The sequence below is a fragment of the Saimiri boliviensis genome, chromosome 13, assembly GCF_048565385.1.
Source record: "Saimiri boliviensis isolate mSaiBol1 chromosome 13, mSaiBol1.pri, whole genome shotgun sequence".
Taxonomy (NCBI): domain Eukaryota; kingdom Metazoa; phylum Chordata; class Mammalia; order Primates; family Cebidae; genus Saimiri; species Saimiri boliviensis.
Genome location: NC_133461.1, coordinates 77,207,660 through 77,232,028, shown reverse-complemented (window position 1 = coordinate 77,232,028; position 24,369 = coordinate 77,207,660). Strand labels below are relative to the sequence as shown.

Genomic DNA, 24,369 nt, shown 5'->3' with positions numbered 1-24,369 from the left:
AAGGCCCCTGAATTTTTGTCAGATTTATTTTCTACTTTCTGTCATGCAAATATCTTACCAGTGTCAAGAATAGTTGCTTTTTCTTGCTTATTAGGTCTAATGAGCATAATGTCTTCAGTGACTAGTGTGATATTTTGTGGAAGGGAAAGGCAATCAAGATCCCTAAAACCAAATTATGACATGGAACTACAGAGTTGATATTCCTTCTAAGTAGGACAGTGAAGGTGTATTGCTGGCCTTGCCAGCTGAAAGCAGCCACTTCTGGTAGGCTGTGTGGATGGGTATAGGTAAAGGTGTTTTTCAGATCATAGTTGCATACCATGTATTAGGGGATGTGTTAATTTGCTCAAGCAATGAAGTACATTTGGTACAGCAGCTTCAATTGGGGTTGCCACTTAGCTAAGCTTGTAATAATCCACTATCATTCTCCAAGATCTGTCTATCTTGGAGACCAGGCCAGATAGGCAAGTTGAATGAAGTTGTGATGAGAGTCCTCACCCCTGCATATTTCAAGTCCTTGATGTTGATACGAATCTCTGCATTCCCTCCAGAGATGAGATACTGCTTTTGGCTTATTATTTTCCTAGGTAGAGTCAGTTCTAGTGGGTTCCACCTGGTCTTTCTTACCATAATAGCCATTACTGAATAGGTTGGGGAACCAGTGTGGTGACTCTGCCAGCTGCTGAGTGTGTCTGTTTCCATTATACATTCTGGAACTATGGGAAAAAACCCACAAGGTGAGTTTAGGGACCCACTAGGGTCCCTCTGTGAGATGGACTTGAGATAAAACTTCATCAATCACCTAACTTTCATAAGCTCCTACTCTGACTTGACCACAGTGATATTTTGGGTCTGCTGAATTATCATTTCAGATACGGGGGCTGGGGGCGGGCAGTGTTCTGTGTTCCTGAAAGTTCTAATTATTTCTGTTTTCTTGGTGCGCACTGTCTTAGTCTCATCAATTCTGTCTCAGTCTATTTTGTGCTATTATAACAAAATACCACAGACTGGGTAATTAATAGTGAACAGAAATTTATTGGCTCACATTTCTGGAGACTTGAAGTCCAAGATCAAGGTGCTAGCATCTGATCAGGGTCATTTTACTGAGTTATCACATGATGGAAGGTGGTTGGGCAAGAGATGAAGTGGGGCCAAACACACCCTTTTGTAATAATATTAATCTTATCCATGAGGGCAGAGCCATCATGGCCTAATCACTTTTTAAAGGTCCCACTTCTTCTTCTTCTTTTTTTTTTTTTGAGACAGAGTTTCGCTCTTGTTACCCAGGCTGGAGTGCAATGGCGCGGTCTCGGCTCACCGCAACCTCTGCCTCCTGGATTCAAGCAATTCTCCTACCTCAGCCTCCTGAGTAGCTGGGATTACAGGCACGTGCCACCATGCCCAGCTAATTTTTTGTATTTTTAGTAGAGACGGAGTTTCACCATGTTGACCAGGATGGTCTCGATCTCTGGACCTCGTGATCCACCCGCCTCGGCCTCCCAAAGTGCTGGGATTACAGGCTTGAGCCACCGCACCCGGCTAGGGTCCCACCTCTTAATACTGTCACATTGACAATTAAATTTCAACATAAATTTTAGAGAGGACAAACATTTAAACCATAGCAGGCTGCTTTAACAAGATAAACTGTAAACTGTGTGGCTTAAATGGCAGGCACTTACTTCTCAGAGTTCTAGAGGCTGAGAAGTCTAAGATCAAAGTGCCAGTCAATTTCATTCTTCATGAGGGATCTCTCTCTTCTTCTTATAAGGCCACCAATCCTATCATAAGGGTCCCATCCTCATGATTCCACCTAACTCTGATTACCTCCCACAGGGCCCATCTCTAAATACCATCACACTGGGATTAGAGCTTCAACAGATGAATTGTGGGGTATACAAATGTTGAAGGGGTATGCAAACATTCAGTACATAATAATTGACCTGGTAAAAGGCCATAGGTCCCTTGGAAATGTCTGGAATAATGATTAATAGTATAAATTTTTGGCAGTGTATAGGGGGGTTATTCCTTAGGGAGACCACCCTGCCTTTGAGAGTTTCTGTTTCTGTAAACTGGCTCAAGTCAAAGAATTGATTAAGAGGCTGTGACTTTCTGTTTTTATGATTGAAGTTAGACTTTTGTTGACTTGGCCTAGAATTTTCTTGCTTGTACAGATCAAGTAAGACTATGGCAAGCTTCCTATCTTCCTCCTACTCTAGACAGAAACAGTGTGATCAACTAGCCAGTGCCATAAGTTTTTGAATGGGTCAGGTTATTCTGATTGCTGCTTTGACTTTGCTGTTCATTATGGTAACCATGCCCACCTTGCCTTTTGTGGTGATAAGACACTTTCTTATCACCTAGGATCTGATACTTTCGTTGCATTTACATTTCCCAACTCAGTGGCCATAGCTCCTACTCTTAAGGTCTGGCCTTCAGATAAGAGCAATCACAGAGCTTTTCAAGGATGCTGGGGCTCCCTTTACAAACTTATTTCTTACAGTTTTGGTGAAAAGTGTGTTTTCTGGATTCTTCCAGGTAAGTAAGTAGGTCTTAAGTGACATGTCGACTCCAACATTTTAGTCTCCCTCAGACTTTGAATCCTTTTCTCTACATTAAACTGAGATAGGCCCTGCATTTCCAGCTTGCTCACTGTGAGCTGCCTTTTGATTCACGGTTCAGTCAACCAACCGAACAAATTGTTAGAGACCTTTCTAACTCCCTGAATGGCAGCATTGACCTTTCTAACTCCCTGAATGGCAGCATTCAATGCAGACTCTCTGCTTTGTGAGTCTACATCGATAAATTCATCCCAACTCACCTTTATGTTCCTCCCCATTATCTCACACCCTAATATCCATTCCCACACATGTTCCCTGGATTTCTGTCTGTGTAAATTAGAAAACTCAGGTAGTCTTGGAGTGTGGTGAACTGTGGTAAACTTCCTAATGGGTCGTACTTAGTACTTCACCTTTAGGGGCATTTTCTATGACTCGAGTCTGGTTATAGGTTCAGAAGCAGTGAGGGATGTTGGAGGTGGATCCTGAGGGAAATTGGCATTGTCTTGCATGGCAGCTGCCTCTGGGGAGGCTATTACAGTTTCCTCAGGCAATTCAGGGTTAGTCCTCTCAGATGATAGAGAGGCTGTTTCTACTGGCAAAGATGACTCATCAGAATTTAGAGGCTCAGCCAGGTGCTGTGGCTCATGCCTGTAATCCCAGCACTTTGGGAAGATGAGGGAGGCAGATCACTTGAGGTCAGGAGTTAGAGACCAGCCTGGCCAACATGGCAAAACCCCATCTCCATTAAAAACACAAAAGTTAGCTGGATGAGGTGGTGCACACCTGTAGTCCTGGCTACTTGGGAGGCTGAGGCTGGAAAATCACTTGAACCTGGGAGGTGGAGGTTGCAGTGAGCTGAGATTTGTGCTGCTGCATTCCAGCCTGGGCAATAGAGCAAGACTTTTTCAAAAAAAAAAAAAAAAAAAAAAAAAAGAATTTAGAGGCTCAGTGTACCCAGCTCCATCAGGTTCACCCCACATGTCCTCATTCCGACTTTCAAGATCTAGTTCCTTTTCCTTACTGATTGGTACCCTCAATTTGACAGTAGATACCCTACAAGGCTAGGAGTTCAATTTGCTTTCAGCCAGTCACAGGATAAGATTCTAGGTTTGATTTTCAGCAGCCTCAGCTTTGCAACTACAGGCGATATGGCTGTCCGTTACGGCACACACAGAAACTTTCAGGTCACTTATATCGTGCTTGAACTAGGAATCCCTAAGCTTATTATCTTCTTTCCCTAATTTGTCCAGTAAAATAAGGAGCAACCAGGCAATGTCATACTGTTAGTATGAGAAAAATGTTTGAAGGTATCGTATGCATCGTTACCCAGATCCTTGCTTCTTATAAGTATCTGATTAGGAGTCTCTAGTGGTGATATTTTTTTATACTGCAATTACCATATCATGCCATGAACTATCAGTACTGTGTTTACTTTTGGAAATAGAGTCATAAGTGTCTTTAAAAATCTAATCAGGTTAGATAGCCCATTCTAGAAACCTTGGAACTGATTAAGAAAACTCATTCTCAAAGTTCTGTTCCTCTGGAACCATTGTTGGTCCAAAATCTGAATTAGTTAGACTACAATATCAATTGGCTATACACACACACACACACACACACACACACACACACACACACACACATATATATGTTTATTTATTTATTATAAGCAATTGGCTTATGTGATTATGGTTAGCAACTGAAAATCCCAGATTTATAGGATGAGTTGGCAAACTGGAGACACAGGAGAGATGATGGTTTACTTCCAGTCCAAGTTTGAAGGCCTGAAAACCAGGATCGCCAGTAGTGTAAGTTGCATTCCAAAGGCCAGCAGTACAAGACCCAGCAAGAGCCAACATCTCAGTTTGAAGACCATCAGGAAGAATTTTCTCTTATTCAAGGGAGCGTCAACCTTTTTGTTCTGGTTAGACCTTCAACTGAGTAGGTGAAGCTTTCCATAGTAAGAAGGGCAGTCTGCTTTATACGGTCTACTAAGTTAAATGTTAATCTAATCCCAAAGGATCCTCACGGAAACACCCAGAATAATGTTTGACCAAACATCTTGGTACTCTATTGCCCAGTCAAGTTGACACAAATTAACCATTACACTCTGTATGTCCATCTCAGTATTTATCCTGAGATCTTTCACCATAATCTGAAGGTGAATTGTTGGCTCTCTCCCTTTTGAGTCTCCTGTTTGCATTTCCTATATTACCCTCTTTTTTGGTTTATTTCCTCCTTTACATGGAGCTTTCCTTTCAGTAGTTTCCTACAAACTAATAGGGTGAATTCAAGGTAAACTTTTTGAGATCCCAAGTGTGAAAATGCTTTTATTTGGACTAAGTACTTGATTGGTAGTTTGATGGGGATTGAAATCATTTTCCGTCACAGTTTTGAAGCCATTGCTTTGTTGTCTTCCAGTTTACAGAGTTGTTGTTGAAAACTCTGAAGCCATTCTGATTTTTGTACCTAGCTTTCCCCTTATCCCCTCTGAAAAAGCTTGGAGAATCACCTCTTCAAGGTGATATGCCTTGATATGGATATGTTTTTATTTACTGTGCTGTGTAATTGGTGGGTACATTCAATCTGGGAACTCATTTTTTTTAGTTCTGGAAATTTCTTCCCTTTCATTTTTTTGGTGATTTCTTTTCCTGGATCATATATTATTTGTATATTGGATTTCCTAGATTTCCTTGGATATTGGATTTCCTGGATTTTCTTAATCTTTCCTGTTTTTTTTTTATCTGTGTTTTTCTTTTTGACTACTTTCTGAGTACCTTCTTCAACTTTATCTTTTAATTCTTTTATTTTGTTTTTCAGTTTTCAGGAACTGTTATGTTCTCTGGGTGTTTTCCTCATATCTTTTTAAGAAATAATCTTCTTCTTCTTTTTTTTTTTTTTTGAGACAGAGTCTTGCTCTGTTGCCCAGCTGGAGTTCAGTGGCACCATCTTGGCACACTGCAATCTCCGCCTCCCGGGTTCAAGTGATTTCCTCTGCCTCCTGAGTAGCTGGGGTTACAGGCGCATGCCACCACGCCCAGCTAATTTTTTGTATTTTAGTGGAGACATGGTTTCACCATGTTGGCCAGGATGGTCTTGATCTCCAGACCTTGTGGTCCACCTGCCTTGGACCTCGTGATCCACCTGCCTTGGCCTCCCAAAGTGCTGGGATTACAGGCCTGAGCCACCATGCCTGGCCTGAAATAATCTGTTTTTATTCCATGCATGAAACATCTTCTCTCATGTCTGTCAGTATATTGATCAGAATTTTTAAAAAGTTTTCTTTCTTCTGTGTGACCTCTGTTCCACATTACCTTTTTTTTCTTTGTTTGAATTTCTGTCTTTCACATCAGCCATGTTCCTCAGCTCTCCAATAGTCCTTGGTCTAAGAGAGGGGAGTAAGTAGCAGATGGGGTGATACGGCTGAACTTTTAAATTAGGGAAATGCCAAAACCCACATCTTTAGGCTTTTTCCGTCTTGGGCTGGTTAGATCCCTTATGAAGACCTTATCTATCTGCAGCCTGAAGGGGCAAGGCAGCCTTCTGGAAAGTAAACAGGAAGTGAGGGAGAATAAGGCTGGGCCCTCAGTGTAGGTAGGTAAATGCTCAGCTCATCTCCTTGTTTTTAGAACATTTTCTGTGCTTATTAATGTGCCTGATAATCTCTGAGTCCTGGAACCTTATATTTTACTGTCTCCAGAAAATAAACCTCCAGTCTTTTGTCAGGGTGGAGAAGAGACAGTCACTTGGCTTCACAAAGGTGGGAGGTGACTTGTGGGTCAAATTGCTTCTTAAACAGATTTTAAAATTTTCTTCTTTATTCCTGCTACCTGCCTCTCTTTATTCTCTATATCCAGAGTTACCAGTTACTACCAGTTTCTTATCTTGTAGGAATTCTACAGTATAAGAGGGGTTGATCTCAGTTTTTTCTGTTGCTAGCTCAAGATTTAGTTTTCTGAGATACACTGAGTCATTTACTACTTAACCAATTTCTTTTCGGCTTCTACAGTTTTGTGCAGTCTCCTTTCCCAGTTTCATTTGTCTATGGGTTTATGAATTAAAAACAAAATCTACTTTCTTTGCTTTTGCATGATTTTAGGAGGGAGGAAAAATACACGCATGTATTTAAACATTTTTTTTTTCTTTTTTTTTTTGAGACGGAGTTTCGTTCTTGTTACCCAGGCCAGAGTGCAATGGCGTGATCTCGGCTCACCGCAACCTCCGCCTCCTGGGTTCAGGCAATTCTCCTGCCTCAGCCTCCTGAGTAGCTGGGATTACAGGCATGCACCACCATGCCCAGCTAATTTTTTGTGTTTTTAGTAGAGACGGGGTTTCAACACGTTGATCAGGATGGTCTCCATCTCTTGACCTTGTGATCCACCCACCTCAGCCTCCCAAAGTGCTGGGATTACAGGCTTGAGCCACCGTGCCCGGCTGTATTTAAACATTTTACCTGAAGTCTGTTGATGGATTCTGATTTTAAAGATAAGTCAGTTAGTTCTGGTGTTATGGGTCTAGTTTTTCTTTTTTTTTTTTTTCTTAGAAGATTTAGTAATAGTAATATATGGGTCTAGTGTTTATTCCTTTGAACATTTGAACTTGTGGAGAATAAAGACTTAAAAGTCCTTCACTAGCTCATGCATTCTCAAATTCCTTGTATTTTTAGTAAACACCAAATAAATATTAAATAAATGAACTTGAGAGCTAACATAAGAGAAGGTATTGAGGCTTGCTATCAAATTTGGGCCTTAAAAATACCTTATGAGGAAGGCAGGGGTCAGAGAGCTAAATGGTTTGCCTGAGGTCACACAGCAGAAAGCAGCAAAACCATAATCTCAGCCACCATAAACATGGTGAGCTGATGAAGACCTATTGCTAGAATTTATTAAAGATGTTGTTAAAAGACTATAACTTACATTGGTTTACTTAAATGGGAATAGGACATATTGAAATATTGAATATGCAAATAAGCAAAAGGTAGAAAATAAATACTTCCTCTCTTCTCAATATTCTGGATAAGTAACCACTGTTGAAAATTTGATGAACATCTTTCACTTATTTTTTATGCATATGAGGGTATAATATATGAAAATTGGATTATATTGACATACTGCTTTAAAACCTGCCCCCGTTTAGCCTGGCAGGTTAGCCTTGACTCACTTAAAAAAAAAAATAGCCAGGTGTGGTGGTGTATACCTGCACTCCAGCTACTTAGAAGGCTAATGCAGGAGGATCACTTGAGCCTGGAAGGTTAAGGGTTCAGTGAGCCTTAACCTTGCCACTGCATTCTAGCCTGGGTGACAGAATGAGACCTTTTCTCAGGAAAAAAAAAAAAAAAAAAGAAAAAGAAAAAGAAAAGCTTAAATGTAACTACCTGTTTTCAATACTAACAATAAATTGTGAATACTTTTCCATGTTAAGCATTTTTATACAGCATTGTGTTAATGATGTACTATAATTTATTTAAGCAGTCAACAGTATTAGTAGTAAATATCTATATAGTTTAGTTGTGGCTTTCATTTATTTTTCGGGATAAAGTTCCAGAAGCAGGATTGCTGTATTAAAGGCTTTTAAGACATTTCCACATAATCTCCAGAAATATTATACCACTTTATACCTTCATTAACTATAAGTGACTGTTTATTTCTTCAAATGTTTCTAACATCAAGTATTTCCATTTTTAAAACTTAGCCAATTTAGTAGCCAGAAAACATTTTTATTTAAAAATACGCATTTTGCAGCAAAAGCAACATAGTAAGAGCCCATCTCTACAGAAAATGAAAAGAAAAATTAGCCAGGCATGGTGGCATGTACCTGTAGTTCTACCTATTTGGGAGGCTGAGGTGGGAGGATTTCTTGAGTCCAAGAGTTCAAAGTTACAATAAGCTATGAATGTGCCACTGCACTCCAGCCTGGGTGACAGAGCGAGATCCTGCCTCTTAGGAAAAAAAAAAACAAGGGAAAAAAGGAAAGCAAGAATGGATTGATACTTTGTCATCTGTCATGAGTGTTTGTCAGTTTATCTAATTCATAGGGATATCTAAACCAGGCATCTGCATATGGTAAATGAAAAAAGCAAAAGTAATAGCTGGCAGTATTTTCTCCAACCCTTCCTAGCTGATCTAACCAGTGGTGCAGTTGATTTATATGTGAGAGCAGTGAGAATGAATATGCTGCAAATGGTACCATACTGTGTATGGTTTTTAACTTATTTACAATTTATTATTTAATAGCTTTCCTTTTAGGGCCTGAGTATTTGAGTCTAAGCTAACTTTAAAGTGTAACTTAAGCTTTATTTTTACATTTTGTTGTTACATATGAAACGTGTAACAAAAACGTATTAAGTGTAAGGCATAAAAGGTTTTCTGAGGTGTTGAGGCCGTTCATCCAGGTGTTTGGATTGTTGTAGGAAATTAGGAAATACTTTTATTTCTAAAGCTAAATTGCCATAACGTTTTTTTCCTTTTTTCTTTTTTAAATGTTTAATGTTACAGAAGCCAAGGCTGCCCCCAAAGATTGTTTCATTGAAGTGAATTCTAAAGGTGACAGATTTGGCAATTGTGGTTTCTCTGGCAATGAATACAAGAAGTGTGCCACTGGGTAAGTGGAGATGAGGTCATGATGGAATATGAAAGATGATAAGATTTGTCATCTCTAGTATCTTTTTTTTTTTTTTTTTTTTTTTTGAGACGGAGTCTTGCTCTGTTGCCAGGCTGGAGTATAGTGGCACGATCTCGGCTCACTGCAACCTCTGCCTCCTGGGTTCAAGCGATTCCCCTGCCTCAGCCTCCTGAGTAGCTGGGGATATAGGCATGTGCCACCACATCTGGCTAATTTATTGTGTTTTAGTAGAGATGGGGTTTCACCGTTTTGGCCAGGATGGTCTCGATCTCCTGACCTTGTGATCTGCCTGCCTCAGCCTCTCAAAGTGCCAGGATCACAGGCATGAGCCACCACACCTGGCCATCTCTAGTATCTTTTACAACTGCTCCCTGTGACCACTGATTTTTCCCCCTCACTTAAATACTTAACTTTTCAAACATTTTACAGTACAAAGCTTCAGAGAGACTCTGGTGTTAGGAAAAGAACTGGTAACATAATTTGTCCTTTTAGACAGCAACTGCAATCTAGTGGTTTTTAGACTCTTTGTTTATCCTTGTTTAATAATAAAAACCCCAGCTAAATACAGTTTTCATTTTCCATTCAATAAAAGATTATGATACTAAGTCTCTAGATAAAGGTACCTGCAGAATCAACTCCGAACTTCATTATTTTCTTCTAGCTTTGTATAATTTCAAAATGATGAATTAAAACATTTTATATTTCTACAATTAACAGTTGCTTTTTATAAAACAATAATAAAACATTACAAAGGAGGAAAAAGTCATCTCTAATCTCAATTCACATATGTTCATTAATTTAAGGGTATTTTCTTCCTCACACTAACATTTTATATATTTGGAGTTACCCTTAGGCTAAGCAACTACAGTGAAACAGTGCTTGCTAAGAAGAAATAGCAACAATGACTCCCATGGCACTAAATCTTGACAGTCGTTTTTAGGTCTTCATGCTATAATACTTGACCTGTCAGTAGCATTCAGTTATGCTGGCCATTTTCTCCTTCTTGAGGAAGCCTTTTTTTTTGGTGACTGTGTAGAATGTCCTTCTTCTCCCCTGACCCCATGTAATTTTGTTTATTTTGATGGCTTTATTGCCTGCTCTGTGAGAGGCTCCGTCCCTGCTGGGCTGCATCTGGTCTGCAGCTACAGGGCTCTGGAGCTGCTGTTCCCTCTGCTCACCATGCTGTCTTCTCCTCTCTTAGCCTGCCCAGTTCTTCATCCTCCAGATCTCAGGTGCAGTGTGGTTTCCCTGTGGAAGACTTCTTCCACTTTCTCAACAGGGCCAGCTCTCCCTCTGACAGGTGTTCTTGATGTTGTTTGCTTCTTTTTCATAGAATTTGCTATGTTAGGTTTTCATTATTTTTCAGTTCATAACATTTTCTGATTTACACTGTGAATTTTTTCCTTTGACTCATGTGTTACTGAAAGCCTACTGCTTAATTCCTAAGCAGTTGGTTTATCTATTTGGTTTTGGTGTCTAGTTCAATTCCATTGAGACTTCAGTTCTTTGGAATTTATTGACATGTGCATTATTTAGTGAGATGTGCATTATTCAATTACACATGGAACATTCATCCATACAGACCAACATATGGATGAATATTTATAATGAATGTTCCATGTGTAATTGAAAGAAAAAGTGTATTCTGCAGTTGTTAGAGATGTTATTCTATAAATGTCAAATTAATTGATAGTCTTATTCAAATCTTTGATATCTGTGGTGTGTGTGTATTGTATCTGTTCCTTCAATTTCCAAGAGAAGTGTGTTGAAGTCTCCAGTTATGATTGTGGATTTGTCTGTTTCTTATGTACATTTTTGCTATGTATGTTTTAAATTTGTTACTAGGTGCATGCTCATTTAGGATTGTTATGCCCTCCTGATGACTTGACCCTTTTACTACTAGAAAATTCTTTTCATTTCTGGAATATTCTTTGGAAGTATTTGTTTCATTATTTATGTGGCTCTTTTGTTATCACTCTTTCTGACCAAACTGTACGGTCCAGTGACACATTTATCTTTTGCGTTTAGCATAATGCCTGGAGGAAACATAATAAATGCCTACTAAACATTGAATGAATGAAGGTGCAGATGATATGGATGAAGAATGAATGGGTGTAGAATTAATATAACCAACTGAATGAACTGACTTAAAATCTAAGGATAAGTGGATTAATGCAGACCTAAAGAGAATTTGCTAGACATATACCATATTCTTGTCTTTAGCCTTGTCTGGTATCATATTTTTATGACTATCTTGTTGAAAATATCAATTATACTTATTAGACTTAAAAATTACTGAATAGCTCATTTAAGAGGCATTTTATAATAGTAATACACAAATAATATAGTCGTTAAGAATATGCATTTGAAGTTAGACTCTTTGGATTTGAATCCTGGTTCAATCACTTAATATCTCTGAGACTTTGGACAAGTTACTTCTCTTTACATACCTCATTTTTCTCTTTTGTAAAATGGGGATAATAATGGCACCTGTTTCCAAGCATTGTTTTGGACTGAAAGAGTTAATGGGTGTTAGTACTAAGAAGAATATCTGGCTCATTGTCAAATTCATCATCATTGTCATCACTGTTTTATTGTCATCCTCATTGTAGAATGCATCTAGAATCTAGAAAAGTCTTTCCTAGTCTTTGAAACTACCAGAAACATCTGGAAACATTTAAAAAAAGTATTTCATATGGTCTTAAGCATCCAGAGATATGCCCTTAGTTTTTCTTGTATTTTTTTCGCGTGTATACACATTTATAAATATAAGCTACATGTTTCCTTTCACTGAAAGGGTCATCTTTTAGTACATAGACAGTGTCATCTTTTCAAGAGATATAAAAGAGAAATTCCAAATATACAGAGGAGTAGAAAGAATAGTGTGATAAATACCAGTAATAGTGTGATAAATACCAGTATATCCTAGACCAAGACATTATTAATGCTTTTTTTTTTTTTTTTTTTTTTTTGAGACAGAATTTCACTCTTGTTACCCAGGCTGGAGTGCAATGGCGCGATCTTGGCTCACTGCAACCTCCGCCTCCTGGGTTCAGGCAATTCTCCTGCCTCAGCCTCCTGAGTAGCTGGGATTACAGGCACGTGCCACCATGCCCAGCTAATTTTTTGTATTTTTAGTAGAGACGGGGTTTCACCATGTTGACCAGGATGGTCTCGATCTCTCGACCTCGTGACCCGCCTCGGCCTCCCAAAGTGCTGGGATTACAGGCTTGAGCCACTGCGCCTGGCATTAATGCTTTATCATTATTTGCTTCATCTACATTTTGTTGAACTATTTTAAGTAAATTATAGACATGATACTTTACTCCTAGATTCTTCAATATCCATTTTCAACAAATAAGAAGGCCATTCACATGATCATATCATACCTAGCAAGATGAATGATTTCCTAATACCTAGTATCTGATCAATATCAATATTTCCCTAAGTGTCCTCAAATTGTCTTTTATAGCTGGTATTTTTCAACATCTGGGCTCAATCAAGGATCACACATTGCATTTAGTTGTTATGTCACTTGTCACTTTTAATCTAGAATACCCCTCTAGACTGATATTTTTTCTTTTCACTGACATTGATTTATGGAAATGGCTGGGCCAGGGGACTCATGTTCTGGATTTGTTTTAGTTTCTTGGTGCTGCTTAACTTGTTTCTATCATCTGAATTTTCTTTGAATCAGAAGTTAAGCCCAAAATCTTTTTTTTTTTTTTTTTTTTTTGAGTAGGGCCTTACTCTATCACCCAGGCTGGAGTGCAGTGGTGTGATCTCAGCTCACTGCAACCTCTACCTTCCAGATTCAAGTGATCCTCGTGCCTCAGCCTTTGGATTAGCTGGGACTACAGGTGTATGCCACCACACCTGGCTAATTTTTGTATTTTCAGTAGCGATAGGGTTTCACCATGTTGGCCAGGCTGGTCTTGAACTCCTGATCGCAAATGATCCACTCACCTTGGCCTCCCAAAGTGCTGGGATTACAGGCATGATCTGCCACACCTGGCCCTAAGCCCAAAATCTTAGTTGAATTCAGGTTAATTATTTTTGGTGAGGATGTTCATAAGCAATGCATTATATCAAGGAGTCACTTAGTGCTGGGAAGTCTTATTAATATTAGTGATACTAAGTGGCAGTGACCAGATCTTGCTATTGTGGAGTTATGCTTTTTAAAATTGCAGCTATCAGGCAATATGTGGATTGATGATTTTGTGACATGTGAATATCCAGTTCTCTACCAGTGTTTCACTCTATGGATGATCCTTGCCTGAAGCAATTATTTTACTAGGGTTATAACTGAATTTTCTTTCTATTAGCATTATACAGCAGTGAACATCTCTTCTTAGTTTTGTTGGCTGTTTACATTTCTTATTTTTTGAGCTGCCTGTTTACATCTTTGCTAATTTTCCTGTTGAAGTGTTTTTCTTTGTCTTAATGATTTGTAACAGCTTTTTGTATTCTAAGAATATTTTCTTGTACTCTTTAATACATCACCAAACCTTCTTTAATCTTTTATATATCACCAAGCCTACGTATGAGTGTATCATAGCAATGCGAATTTTGGTGGGCTCCGACAGATTTTAACTGAGGTCTACTTTATGCTACACTTTGTTTCTGAGGTTTTCATATCTAATTTCAGCCAATTATGTGAAATAGACATCATTTATCTCATTCTTTCAGCTGAAGAAACTGAAGCTCAGAAAATTTAAGAACTTCTGTCAGGTCAGCTAGCAAATAAATGGTGACATAAGAATAAATGTAAAGGTGGGACAAAGTTATTAACTCTTAAATGCAGGATGAAGGGAAGATGAAGACTGAATAGCACATGCAAAAATTAAATAGGAGTTTTAGGTAGTCATATATTCAAGGACATCAATAATATAATGTAGTTATAAAAGTTGTAATCTTGAACTTAATAGAAGTACAGTATCTAGAATAAATAAGAGCTCCATTTTTTCCTTTGCTCACCAGGCTCTCACTGAAATTTCATGCTCCATTCTGAGCACTATGCCTCAAGAGGCAGTGAGGCAAACTGGAACATATTTAGGAGGGAGCGTCCTTGTTGCATTAAAAGTGATTGTAGGATAGTGACCTGGTGAAGTAAGTATTTAGGAGCTGCGTAATAATTGTCCTAAAATAGTTGCTGTGTGAAAGGAGGAAAAGATATCTGTGTAGTCTCTTGGGGGAAGATCTGGGACTAATGAGGAAATGTTATACAAAGGTAGATTTTAACATGATAAGCAAAAACATGATGGTAGCTAGAATGAGCAGTTTCAAGAGAGTGTAAATTAGAGATATTGGGGAAAAATATCCTGTGATGACTGGGGAGTGATATAATAGAGAAGATTCAGATATAGAGTAGGTGCTTGGATCAGATGACAGTCAATTAAACAGGAAATCTCAGTATAACATCATAGGAGTTGTTGTTGGAAATACCTAGTGTGTTATGAAAGGATATAGGAAGGGCACTTAATTCACACAGCCTTAGCAATAAGGATTATGGTCAGGGAAGCCTTCCTAGATTTCTGATATTTAATTAATCAATTAACGAGTTGATGAATTGACTCTTTAAATAAGTAACCAAGAGTTAGCCAGGCAAAGAGGGGTGGAATCCTTTCTTAGTTATTTTGCATTATAGAATCTAATTTCTTCCTTATCATAATGCTGTAAGAAGACACAATTGAATTTTGATATTGCTGTATTATTTTCTGTATAATAGGATTTCTAAAATTATACCTAGAAACAACTTTATTAGTTATACTTTTGAGCTCTAGACAGACAGTGAAGAAGATTAGGCGTGGTAAAAGAAGTCAGTACCACCTGGTACCCTTATTTGCATCTTAGCATCCACTTACCTCTTTTTTTTTCCTTTTCTGCCATATTTAAAGAAAGCTACTTTGACCTCTGTTGCTCTTCTACACTTTGTCTGTTGAGATTCCCTCCACAGCAGCAAACTCTGTCCATATGCAAATATATAATTTTTTCTTTTGTTATATATACTGGATACATTTTATGTTGTGTTATTTCTCTCTCTTTATAGGAATGCCTTGTGTGGAAAGCTTCAGTGTGAGAATGTACAAGAAATGCCTGTATTTGGAATTGTGCCTGCTATTATTCAAACGCCTAGTCGAGGCACCACATGTTGGGGTGTGGATTTCCAGCTAGGATCAGATGTTCCAGATCCTGGGATGGTTAATGAAGGCACAAAATGTGGTGCTGGAAAGGTGATCAAAATATTTTTTATTTACAAAGTAAAATGAAAAAAGTTAAAAAAATTATACTTAGTGGTTGCTCTTTTCTGATTGTAAAAGTAATCTAAATTCATTATAGAAATTTTAGAAAATACAGAGTCACCAAAAGAAAATTGAGAACTATAATTCTATCATTCATACTTCTTTACTGGGGTCAGATAACCTATGTTTTCCACTTTGCAATATACTGTGCATGATTCCCCCCCTTACTGATATGCTACAATTTATTAGCCAGTTTACTGTTATTGGGATACTTTGGTGATGTCCTGAATTTTGGGGTGTGTGTCTATGTGTGTCTCTGTACTAGTAGTGTCACAGAGCTTGTCTTGCCCATGTTCCTGATCACCGGACCTCTGCTATTTGGATTAGATACGAGGCCAGAGTCAGTCAGCCCATGACTTATTACCAGTGGTTTTATATGAGAAGATGCCCTGGGCCAATACCCTTTTTTGGAGAATGTAAAATTAAGGAAGGTAATTAAGAGTGTGGGCAGAAACTGTAAGAATTCTTTGGGAGATGCCATGAAGTAGAAACTAGGGTGAAAGGGATGTGGCAGCCTTAAGCCATATACAAGAGATATGAGGGAGCAGGATTGTTGAGTAAGTTGAAGAAACCAACTCAGTTAGAGGAGAGAGAGAAGGAAAATATGTGATTGACTGATTAGCCCATGAAAAAGACAGATGGGTGAAACTTCAGGTTACTTTAGTTTCTCCCAAGTTTTCAGTTCCACTTCTGTTTCTCATTTCTCTTTAGAAGAAGACCCATGTAGTTTTGTGCCTGCCCTTGCAACTAAATAAACTTGATTGTTGCAGGTGTTATAAACAATGATGAGACAAATGACTTTATAAATAAAAATTTCAGAACATCCCTGATCATTTTTTGAGGTTATACTATTAGAGTAGTGTGCATACTTCTAAGGTTTTAGATGTAGTTTTACCAAATTTATCTTTGGAAAAGTTTGTGTTAGTTTAGCTGCCAACCAGTTGTGTGTGTGTGTTTTGAGTTCGCCATACCATGGTCGAGGTTGGCTATTATATTAAAGCTTTCAGTGCTTTCCTGTTTGTTCTACTCTTTCGTGATTATTAGTGATACTGACTTTTTGTGTTTATATAAGGTCATTCCTTCTTCTGTGATTAGTTCTTTGTCCGTTTAAAATTGGCTTGTCTTTCTTACTGGTTTTAAAGAACTTTAACTTATATATAATGTCATATATCATATGTGGATAATATTTTTGTCCAGCTTATTGCTTGCCTCTTCTTTTTGTTTTCAGTAGTTTGTCATGTTTACATTTTAATATGCTGAAATCTGTTATTTCTTTCCTTTATAGTTTCCAACTTACATATTTTTGAGAGACCTTTCTTAGTATAGCATCAGATCATTGTTTTCTAGTATTTTTTTATTTCTTAAATACTTATCTCTCTAATTCAGAATTTTTTGTGTATTCATTTAATATTAAGTTGACATGCATTTTTTCTTTTATTCACTGAGAAATTATTACTATATGTTAAGTTCTGTTATTTTTTTCAGAATGGTTTATTATTTGCCTTAACAACCTCAATTATAATCTCCTTTATCTTGAATTACCTATTAAATTTTATCTATGCTTGGCCTTGATTTCTAGTTTTTCTCTTCTGGTCCATTGATCTGTCTACTTATGTGTCAGTACTGCCCTGTTTTAGATCGGATGGTTTTATATTATATATTTTTAATATCTGGTAGTACAAATGCCCTCTTTTGTCATAGTTTCCTTGACTATTTTTATTTATTTATCATCTCAGATGAACTTGAGTCTGTTTTGTCAAGGTGCAAAAAAGAAAACAAGGCATTTTGGAATTTTGGTTGGGATGATGTTAAAATTATACATTTATTATGGGGAGAGTGACATCTTTACATTATTGAGTCTTTTATAGGAGAACATGCTATATCTTTCCATTTTGAGAGTTCTTCTTTTTTTAAATTACATTTTATTTTTTTCCAACAAGGGATTCCAGGTTGATAATTTTTTTAATTGGTGTATAGTAATTGTATATACCTACCTAGTGATGTTTTGATACATATAATGTATAGTGATCAAATCAGGAAAATTAGGGCATCCATCACTTCAAATATTTGTCATTTATTGGTGCTGGGAATCAATATCCCCCGTCTAGCTGTTTGAAACTACATAATATATTAGTGTTAACCATAGTCATCCTACAGTGGTTTAACTTACCCCTCCTGACTAGCTGTAATTTTGTACCCTTTAACAAATCTGAGGATCTTCTTTTAAAGATTTAGTCATAAATGTTCTTTGTATTTTTTTATTAGTTTTATTCCTAGGTGTTTTATATTTTTTATTTTTAATATAAATAGGTCTCATTTTTCTAATTTATGTTATATTTTTGAATTGGTTTTTATTGGTAGGAAAAGCTATTTTGTTTATATTTTTGACTAGTTATTATTGGTGTTTAGAAAAAAATTCATTTGTATATATTTATTTTGTTACTGGCCATATACTTACTATTACATATTTTTGTTGCAATTTTCTAGGTAAACAGTAATCATCTGTCAGTGATAAAAAGTTGATTTCCTGATATTTGCTATTTGAATTTATTTACTAGTATAAGTGCAATGATAAGACTTTCAGAATAATTTTAAATAATAAAGATGATAGTATACATCTTTTTCTTGTCCCTAACGTGACTGGAAATGTACACAGCCTTCCAGGGTTATATGTTATCGCTCAGCATCTACAGGGGATTGGTTTCAGGATCTCCTGAGGGTGCCAAAATTCATGGACGCTCAAATCCCTTATATAAAGTCATATAGTATGCAGCCATAAAAAGGAGTGAAATGATGTCCTTTGTTGCAACATGGATGCAACTGGAGGCCATTATCCTGAGAGAATTAACATGGGAACAGAAAACCAAATACTGCATGTTCTCACTCATAATTAAACATTGGGTACACACGGGCATAAAGATGGGAATGATGCATTGGGGAATACTAGAGGGCGGAGAGAGAAGGGAGGGTAAGGGCACTACCCACTGGCTACCATGTTCACCATTCAGGTGATGGGATCATTCACATCCCAAACCTTAGTGTCACATGATATGCCCATGTAACAAACCTACCCATGTATCCCCTGAATCTTAAATAAAAGTTGAAATTATTGAAAGTGAATAAATGAAAATAAAAAACAAAACATTAGAGGGGAAAAATGAATAGTAGCACTAATGATTAGAACCAAGACCAGTTCGTTAACAGAAGTAACTAGAGTTGCCTCTAGGCTTCTAGACTGGCAGATTAGATAAAAGTGGGTCAGACAGTTGCTTTTGTCATCAGCCTTTCAGCACAATTTTATTTTATTTTATTTTTCTGAGACAAAGTCTCATTCTGTCGCCTAGACTGGAGTACAGTGGTGGGTTCATAGCTCACTGCATCCTTTAACTCCGGGGCTCAGGCAGTACTCCCACCTCAGCCTCCCAATTACCTGGGATCACAGGCATGCACCATTATGCCTGCCTAATATTTTTAGCCCTGGGTCTCTATGGGCTTGAGTGATCTACCCACCTAGGCTTCCCAGAGTGCTGGAATTATGGGCATGAGCCACTGCATCTGGCCAAAAAAGTTTTTAACCATGTGCATGTAGTATTTTAATTTTAAAAATTAAATGAAAAAATCAAAGGACACCCAGAACCTGATTCTTTAGATGTTGGAAATGTTCTGTAAACTTGATTGAGAATGGCATAGCAGTGGCAATATAAGATCTTGATTGACATTTATTGACTGAGTGAATCTGCAGTCTATAAATGAGAGATGAATTCATAATGCTGCTGATGCAGATTATTGGAAGGCTTGATTATTAGCAATCTGTATTATCAAAGTTATCAGATTTTCTCTGAAAATATTGCCTGGTTTGCCTTTTTTTCTTCCCAAAATGTTAACATAAGAGAAGATAAAATTTTTGTGAAGATTTAGTGACTGTGAAAATAACTCTTTGCTTTGGAAATTAGGCATATATTGCTGCCCTTAAAAGCTGTCAGGGTCAGGTGGCTGGGCGAGGTAGGTCATGCCTGTAATCCTAGCACTTTGGGAGGCTGAAGTGGGTGGATCACGAGGTCAAGAGATGGAGACCATCCTGGACAACAGGGTAAAATCTTGTCTCTATGAAAAAAAAAAAAAAAAAAAAAAAAAGCCGTAAGGTGTTCATATCAGTTTGGAATCAAACATTCATGTTTAATAAGTGATTTTATTTGTTCAGTTTTTGATAAATGACCTGAATATATAATTATCAAACATGCAGTGTTTCAGTGTATATTCAGGTCTCTCATATGCTTATTTATAGTTCTTAATGTGTTAAAAATTTAGAGAAAGGAATGGTAAAGTCTTGGCCTGGCACAGTGGCTCACTCCTGTAATCCTAGCACTTTAGGGGACTGAGGTGGATGGATCACCTGAGGTCAGGAGTTTAGACCAGCCTGGCCAGTACGGTGAAACCCCATCTCTACTAAAATACAAAAATTAGCCAAGTGTGGTGGTGGGCACCTGTAATCCCAGCTACTCAGGAGGCTGAGGCAGGAGAATCGCTGGATGCCAGTAGTGGAGGTTGCAGTGAGCCAAGATCATGCCATTGCACTCCAGTCTGGGTGACAAGAGTGAGACTTTGTCTCAAAAAAGTCTTTCAGCAATAGTTTTTGTTGCCATTGCTTTTGGTGTTTTAGTCGTGAAGTCCTTGCGTATGGCTGTGTCCTGAATGGTATTGTCTAGGTTTTCTTCTAGGGTTTTTATGGTGTTCTTATGTTTAAATCTTTAATCCATCTGGAGTTAATTTTTGTATAAGGTGTGAGAAAGGGGTCCAGTTTCAGCTTTTTGCACATGGCTAGCCAGTTTTCCCACACCATTTGTTAAACAGGGAGTCCTTTCCCCATTGCTTGTTTTTGTCAGGTTTATCAAAAATCAGATGGTTGGAGATGTGTGGCATTACTTCTGAGGCCTCTGCTATGTTCCATTAGCTTATATTTCTGTTTTGGTACCAGTACCATGTTATGATTACTGTAGCCTTTTAGTATAGTTTGAAGTCAGGTAGCGTGTTGCCTCCAGCTTTGTTCTTTTTGCTTAGGATTGTGTTGGCTATGTGGGCTCTTTTTTGGTTCCATATGAAATTTAAGGTATTTTTTTTCCAGTTCTGTGAAGAAGGTCTATGGTAGCTTGATGGGGATAGCGTTGAATCTATAAAATTACTTTGGGCAGTATGGCCATTTTCACGATAATTGATTCTTCCTAATCATGAGCATGTTAAAGATTTTTTACACTAAGAATGTTGATGCTATGTTTGCAGTTTTTTGACTGTTACATTTTAGTTGTGGATTATATCTTTTATTAATTTTAAATGCCCCTTTGCTTTATTTTAATGTTTTTGTCTTAAAATTTGCCTTAGTTAATATTATCACCAGATTTTCTTTATATTTATTTTGCCTAATAGATTTTTTGCTCAACTCTTTTTAATGTCTTGTTTTAAATATTTGTCTTGTGAATAACATAAAGACTTTATTTTATACCCCAATCTAAGTTTTTTCTTCCTTTGGAAACAGTTTTTAAAAAAAGCATGGGAATATTACATTTTTATTATTAAAACATACTGTGTAAAAAAAAAAAATGTCTTGACTGGTTGCAGTAGCTCACCGTTGTAATCCCAGCACTTTGCGAGTCTCAGGCGGGCAGATCACCTGAGGTCAGGAGTTTGAGGCCAGCCTGGCCAACAGTAAAACCCCATCTTTACTAAAAATACAAAAGTTAGCTGGTCATGATGGTACATCCCTGTAGTCCCAGCTACACATGCCTGGGAGGCTGAGGCAGCAGAATTGCTTGAACCCAGAAGGCGGAGGTTGCAGTGAGCTGAGATCACGCCACTGCTTGGGCAACAGAGCTAAACTCCATCTCTAAATGCAGGCATTGATCGACTTAGGAGCTATGCAACTTACGACCATTCGACTTTACGACCACAATCGCTAGCCACGACTGCTCCGCGTCTGGCAGCACAAACGTTGCCCAGCTGGGCGAACGAACGTGCGGACCAGCTACTTGACTTACGACCAAATCGTGTTACGACCGTTTCGCAGTCCTGACCGTGGTCGTAAGTCGAGCACTACCTGTACATACATAGATGCATACATACATACATTCATACATACATACAAAAGTCTCCTGCTAATAATACACTCATTCCTCTTTTTTTCAGACTGATTTCCTAGGGATAACTACTATTAACACTGTTGTATATCTGTGCAGTTCTCCTGGGTATTTACAAATGTATATACTCCCCTGCCCTCTGACACTTTAAGAAATGAAAAATGAGGCTGGCCATAGTGGATCTGGCCTGTAATCTAGGCTCTTCCAGAGGCCAAGGTGGGAGGATCACTTAAGGCCAGGAGCTCGAGATCAGCCTGGGCAACATAGTGAGGTGCCATCTCTACAAAACATTTTTAAAAAAATTAGCCAGGTGTGGTGTCACACAACTGTAGTCCTAGGTACTCAGGAGGTGAGGCAGAAGGTTTGCTTGAGCCCAGGAGTTTGAGGGTGCAGTGAGCTGTGATGGCATCACTTGACCTCCAGGTTGGGTGACAGAAACAACCCTGTCTGATAACAAAAGGATTAGATGTTAAATAATATTCTGAAATGTGTTTATTCAGCAGCACAGGGCAGAGATCCTTCAGGTTATTATATAAAAATCTACTTTATTCCATTATAGATAGACCAATTATTTAGCCACAGTATGGACATTTTTATTGTTTACAGTTTATTTAACTGGTGCTGAACACTTTTCTAATCTCTAAATGAGATTAATCAAGATTAAATGGGTGGATTAATCTCATCCACTTTTGTGAGTATTTATGTAGGATAGATTTTTAGGAGTAGACTTTTAAAATTAAGAGATACACTTTTAAATTTTTTATAGAAAGTGCAATTTCCCTTTGAATAAGGTGGTAACCATTAATTGTTTGTTACGGTGTCTTATATCTTTCTACATTCTTGGCATCCTGAAATGGAAAAAAAAAAACCCACAACCCTCATTATTGTTTTAGTTTGTGTTTTCCTGCTTGGGCATCTTTTTTTTTTTTTTTTTTTTTTGGCAGGGTCTTGCTGTGTTGCTCAGGCTAGAGTGCAGTGGTATGATTATGGCTCACTGCAGCATTGACCTCACAGGCTCAAGTGATCCTCCCACCTCAGTTTCCTACTAGCTGGGACTACAGGTGTGACCAACATGCCTGGCTAATTTTTTTAAATTTTTCTGTAGAGACAGGATCTTGCTATGTTGCCCAGGCTGATGTTGAACTCCTAGGCTCAAGCAGTCCTCCCTCCTTAGCCTCCCAAAGTGCTGGGATTACAGTTGTGGGCCACTGTACCTGAGTGGGCATCTTTCCGTATCTGTATTAGATCCATATTTTTTTTTCCTGAGAAGTTCATATTTGTTTTACTGTTAGGTTGTCATTTTATTTTTGAAGGCTTCTCATATGTAAAGAATATTAACAGTTATATCTGTGTAAATATGATCTACAATTTAAAATAAGCCTATTTTAGAATAGCATGCTTTTTTTTTTTTTGGCCTCACTCTGTCACCCAGGCTGGATTGCAGTGGTGCAATCTTGGTGCAACCTTCACCTCCCAGGGTCATGAAATTCTCATGCCTCAGCCTCCCCAGTAGTTGGGATTACAGGTGTCTGCCACCATTTTTGCTAATTTGTGTATTTTTAGTAGAAACGGGGCTTCACTACGTCAGCCAGGCTGGTCTTGAATTCCTAACCTCAAGTGATCTGCCTACCTCAACCTCCCAAAGTGTTAGGATTACAGATGTGAGCCATGGTGCCTGGCCTTAAAATATCATGAAATTTATCAGTCTTATCTGTTTGTCCTGGTTTCATGTCATGTTTAAAAGGCTTTTTGTATCTCAGTGTAATGTAAATATCTGGCTTTTATTGGCACAATTTAATTTATTAACATTTCATCCTATTTCTCCGATCTTATTGCTGATGTTAAATTATTTTCTTTGGAGGGATAACATGGGGAGAAATGCCAGATATAGGTGATGGGGCGTTGGAGGCAGCAAACCACATTGCCATGTAGGTACCTATGCAACAGTCCTGCATGTCCTGCACATGTACCCCAGAACCTATAGAGTGCAGTTTTATATATATATATATATATATATATATATATATATATATATATGTTATTTTCTTGGTATTTTCTATTTTATTTTCCTCTTGCAGTATTACACAAATTATTTATTTGTGTAGGGAGTGTGTGTGTGTGTGCACTTTGTTACATGTCTTTCTATTCTGCTTGTTTACTTAACAAGAAAAACATGTTAATATATTTTTCTCAAAGATGTAATGAATACAAATAGTATCTACTGATTGTGTGTACGTAAGCTATACTACTATTACTTCCAAACCCCCATGTCCCAGTTTTTATTTCGTAGGAAAATTATTGGCTTTAAATTCCAGGTTATTATTAACATGTATCAGTGTATTTTAAAGACGTTTTGTCTTTCTGCGTTTTATTGCTAACTGCATAATTTTCTGGCTTTGTCAACCATATTTACATACAAGAAAGGATAGCAAGTGGTTGATGTATGTACCTAGGCTGATATACCTTGACCCAAACTGACACACCATTGAAACCATATGCCATGCATTCCGTACATCTGTAACTTTGTAACTGTCGGTTTAGTCTATGACACTTAACACCTGAATTTTCACAAGGCAGCTAGCATTCTATCCCTTCCGCTATGTACCAAAACCTAGACTGTGGACAGTTTGAGTAAGCTGACAACTTAGTACTACTTCAGATCTGTGTTATTTACACATTTATTCAACATTTATTTCTAGGACAAGCTAAACATGGGGTGGGGGAAAAAGTGGAAAAGAAGAACTCCTCACCTTCATTTTT

The 24,369-nt window shown here is 37.8% G+C and overlaps 1 protein-coding gene across 2 annotated transcripts in view; it reads left to right on the top strand.

The window, feature by feature from the left end:
- Nucleotides 1–24,369, top strand: part of ADAM9 (ADAM metallopeptidase domain 9) — a 117,704-nt gene that overhangs the window by 62,740 nt on the left and 30,595 nt on the right. For both annotated transcript variants that reach the window (XR_012513198.1, XM_003938130.4), the window contains exons 15-16: nt 9,053–9,158; nt 15,229–15,412. Coding sequence is in view for 1 of the 2 variants with exons in the window: in XM_003938130.4 (XP_003938179.2) it covers nt 9,053–9,158; nt 15,229–15,412 (290 nt within the window). In the remaining variant the exon portion in view is untranslated. The remainder of the gene's footprint in view (nt 1–9,052; nt 9,159–15,228; nt 15,413–24,369) is intronic.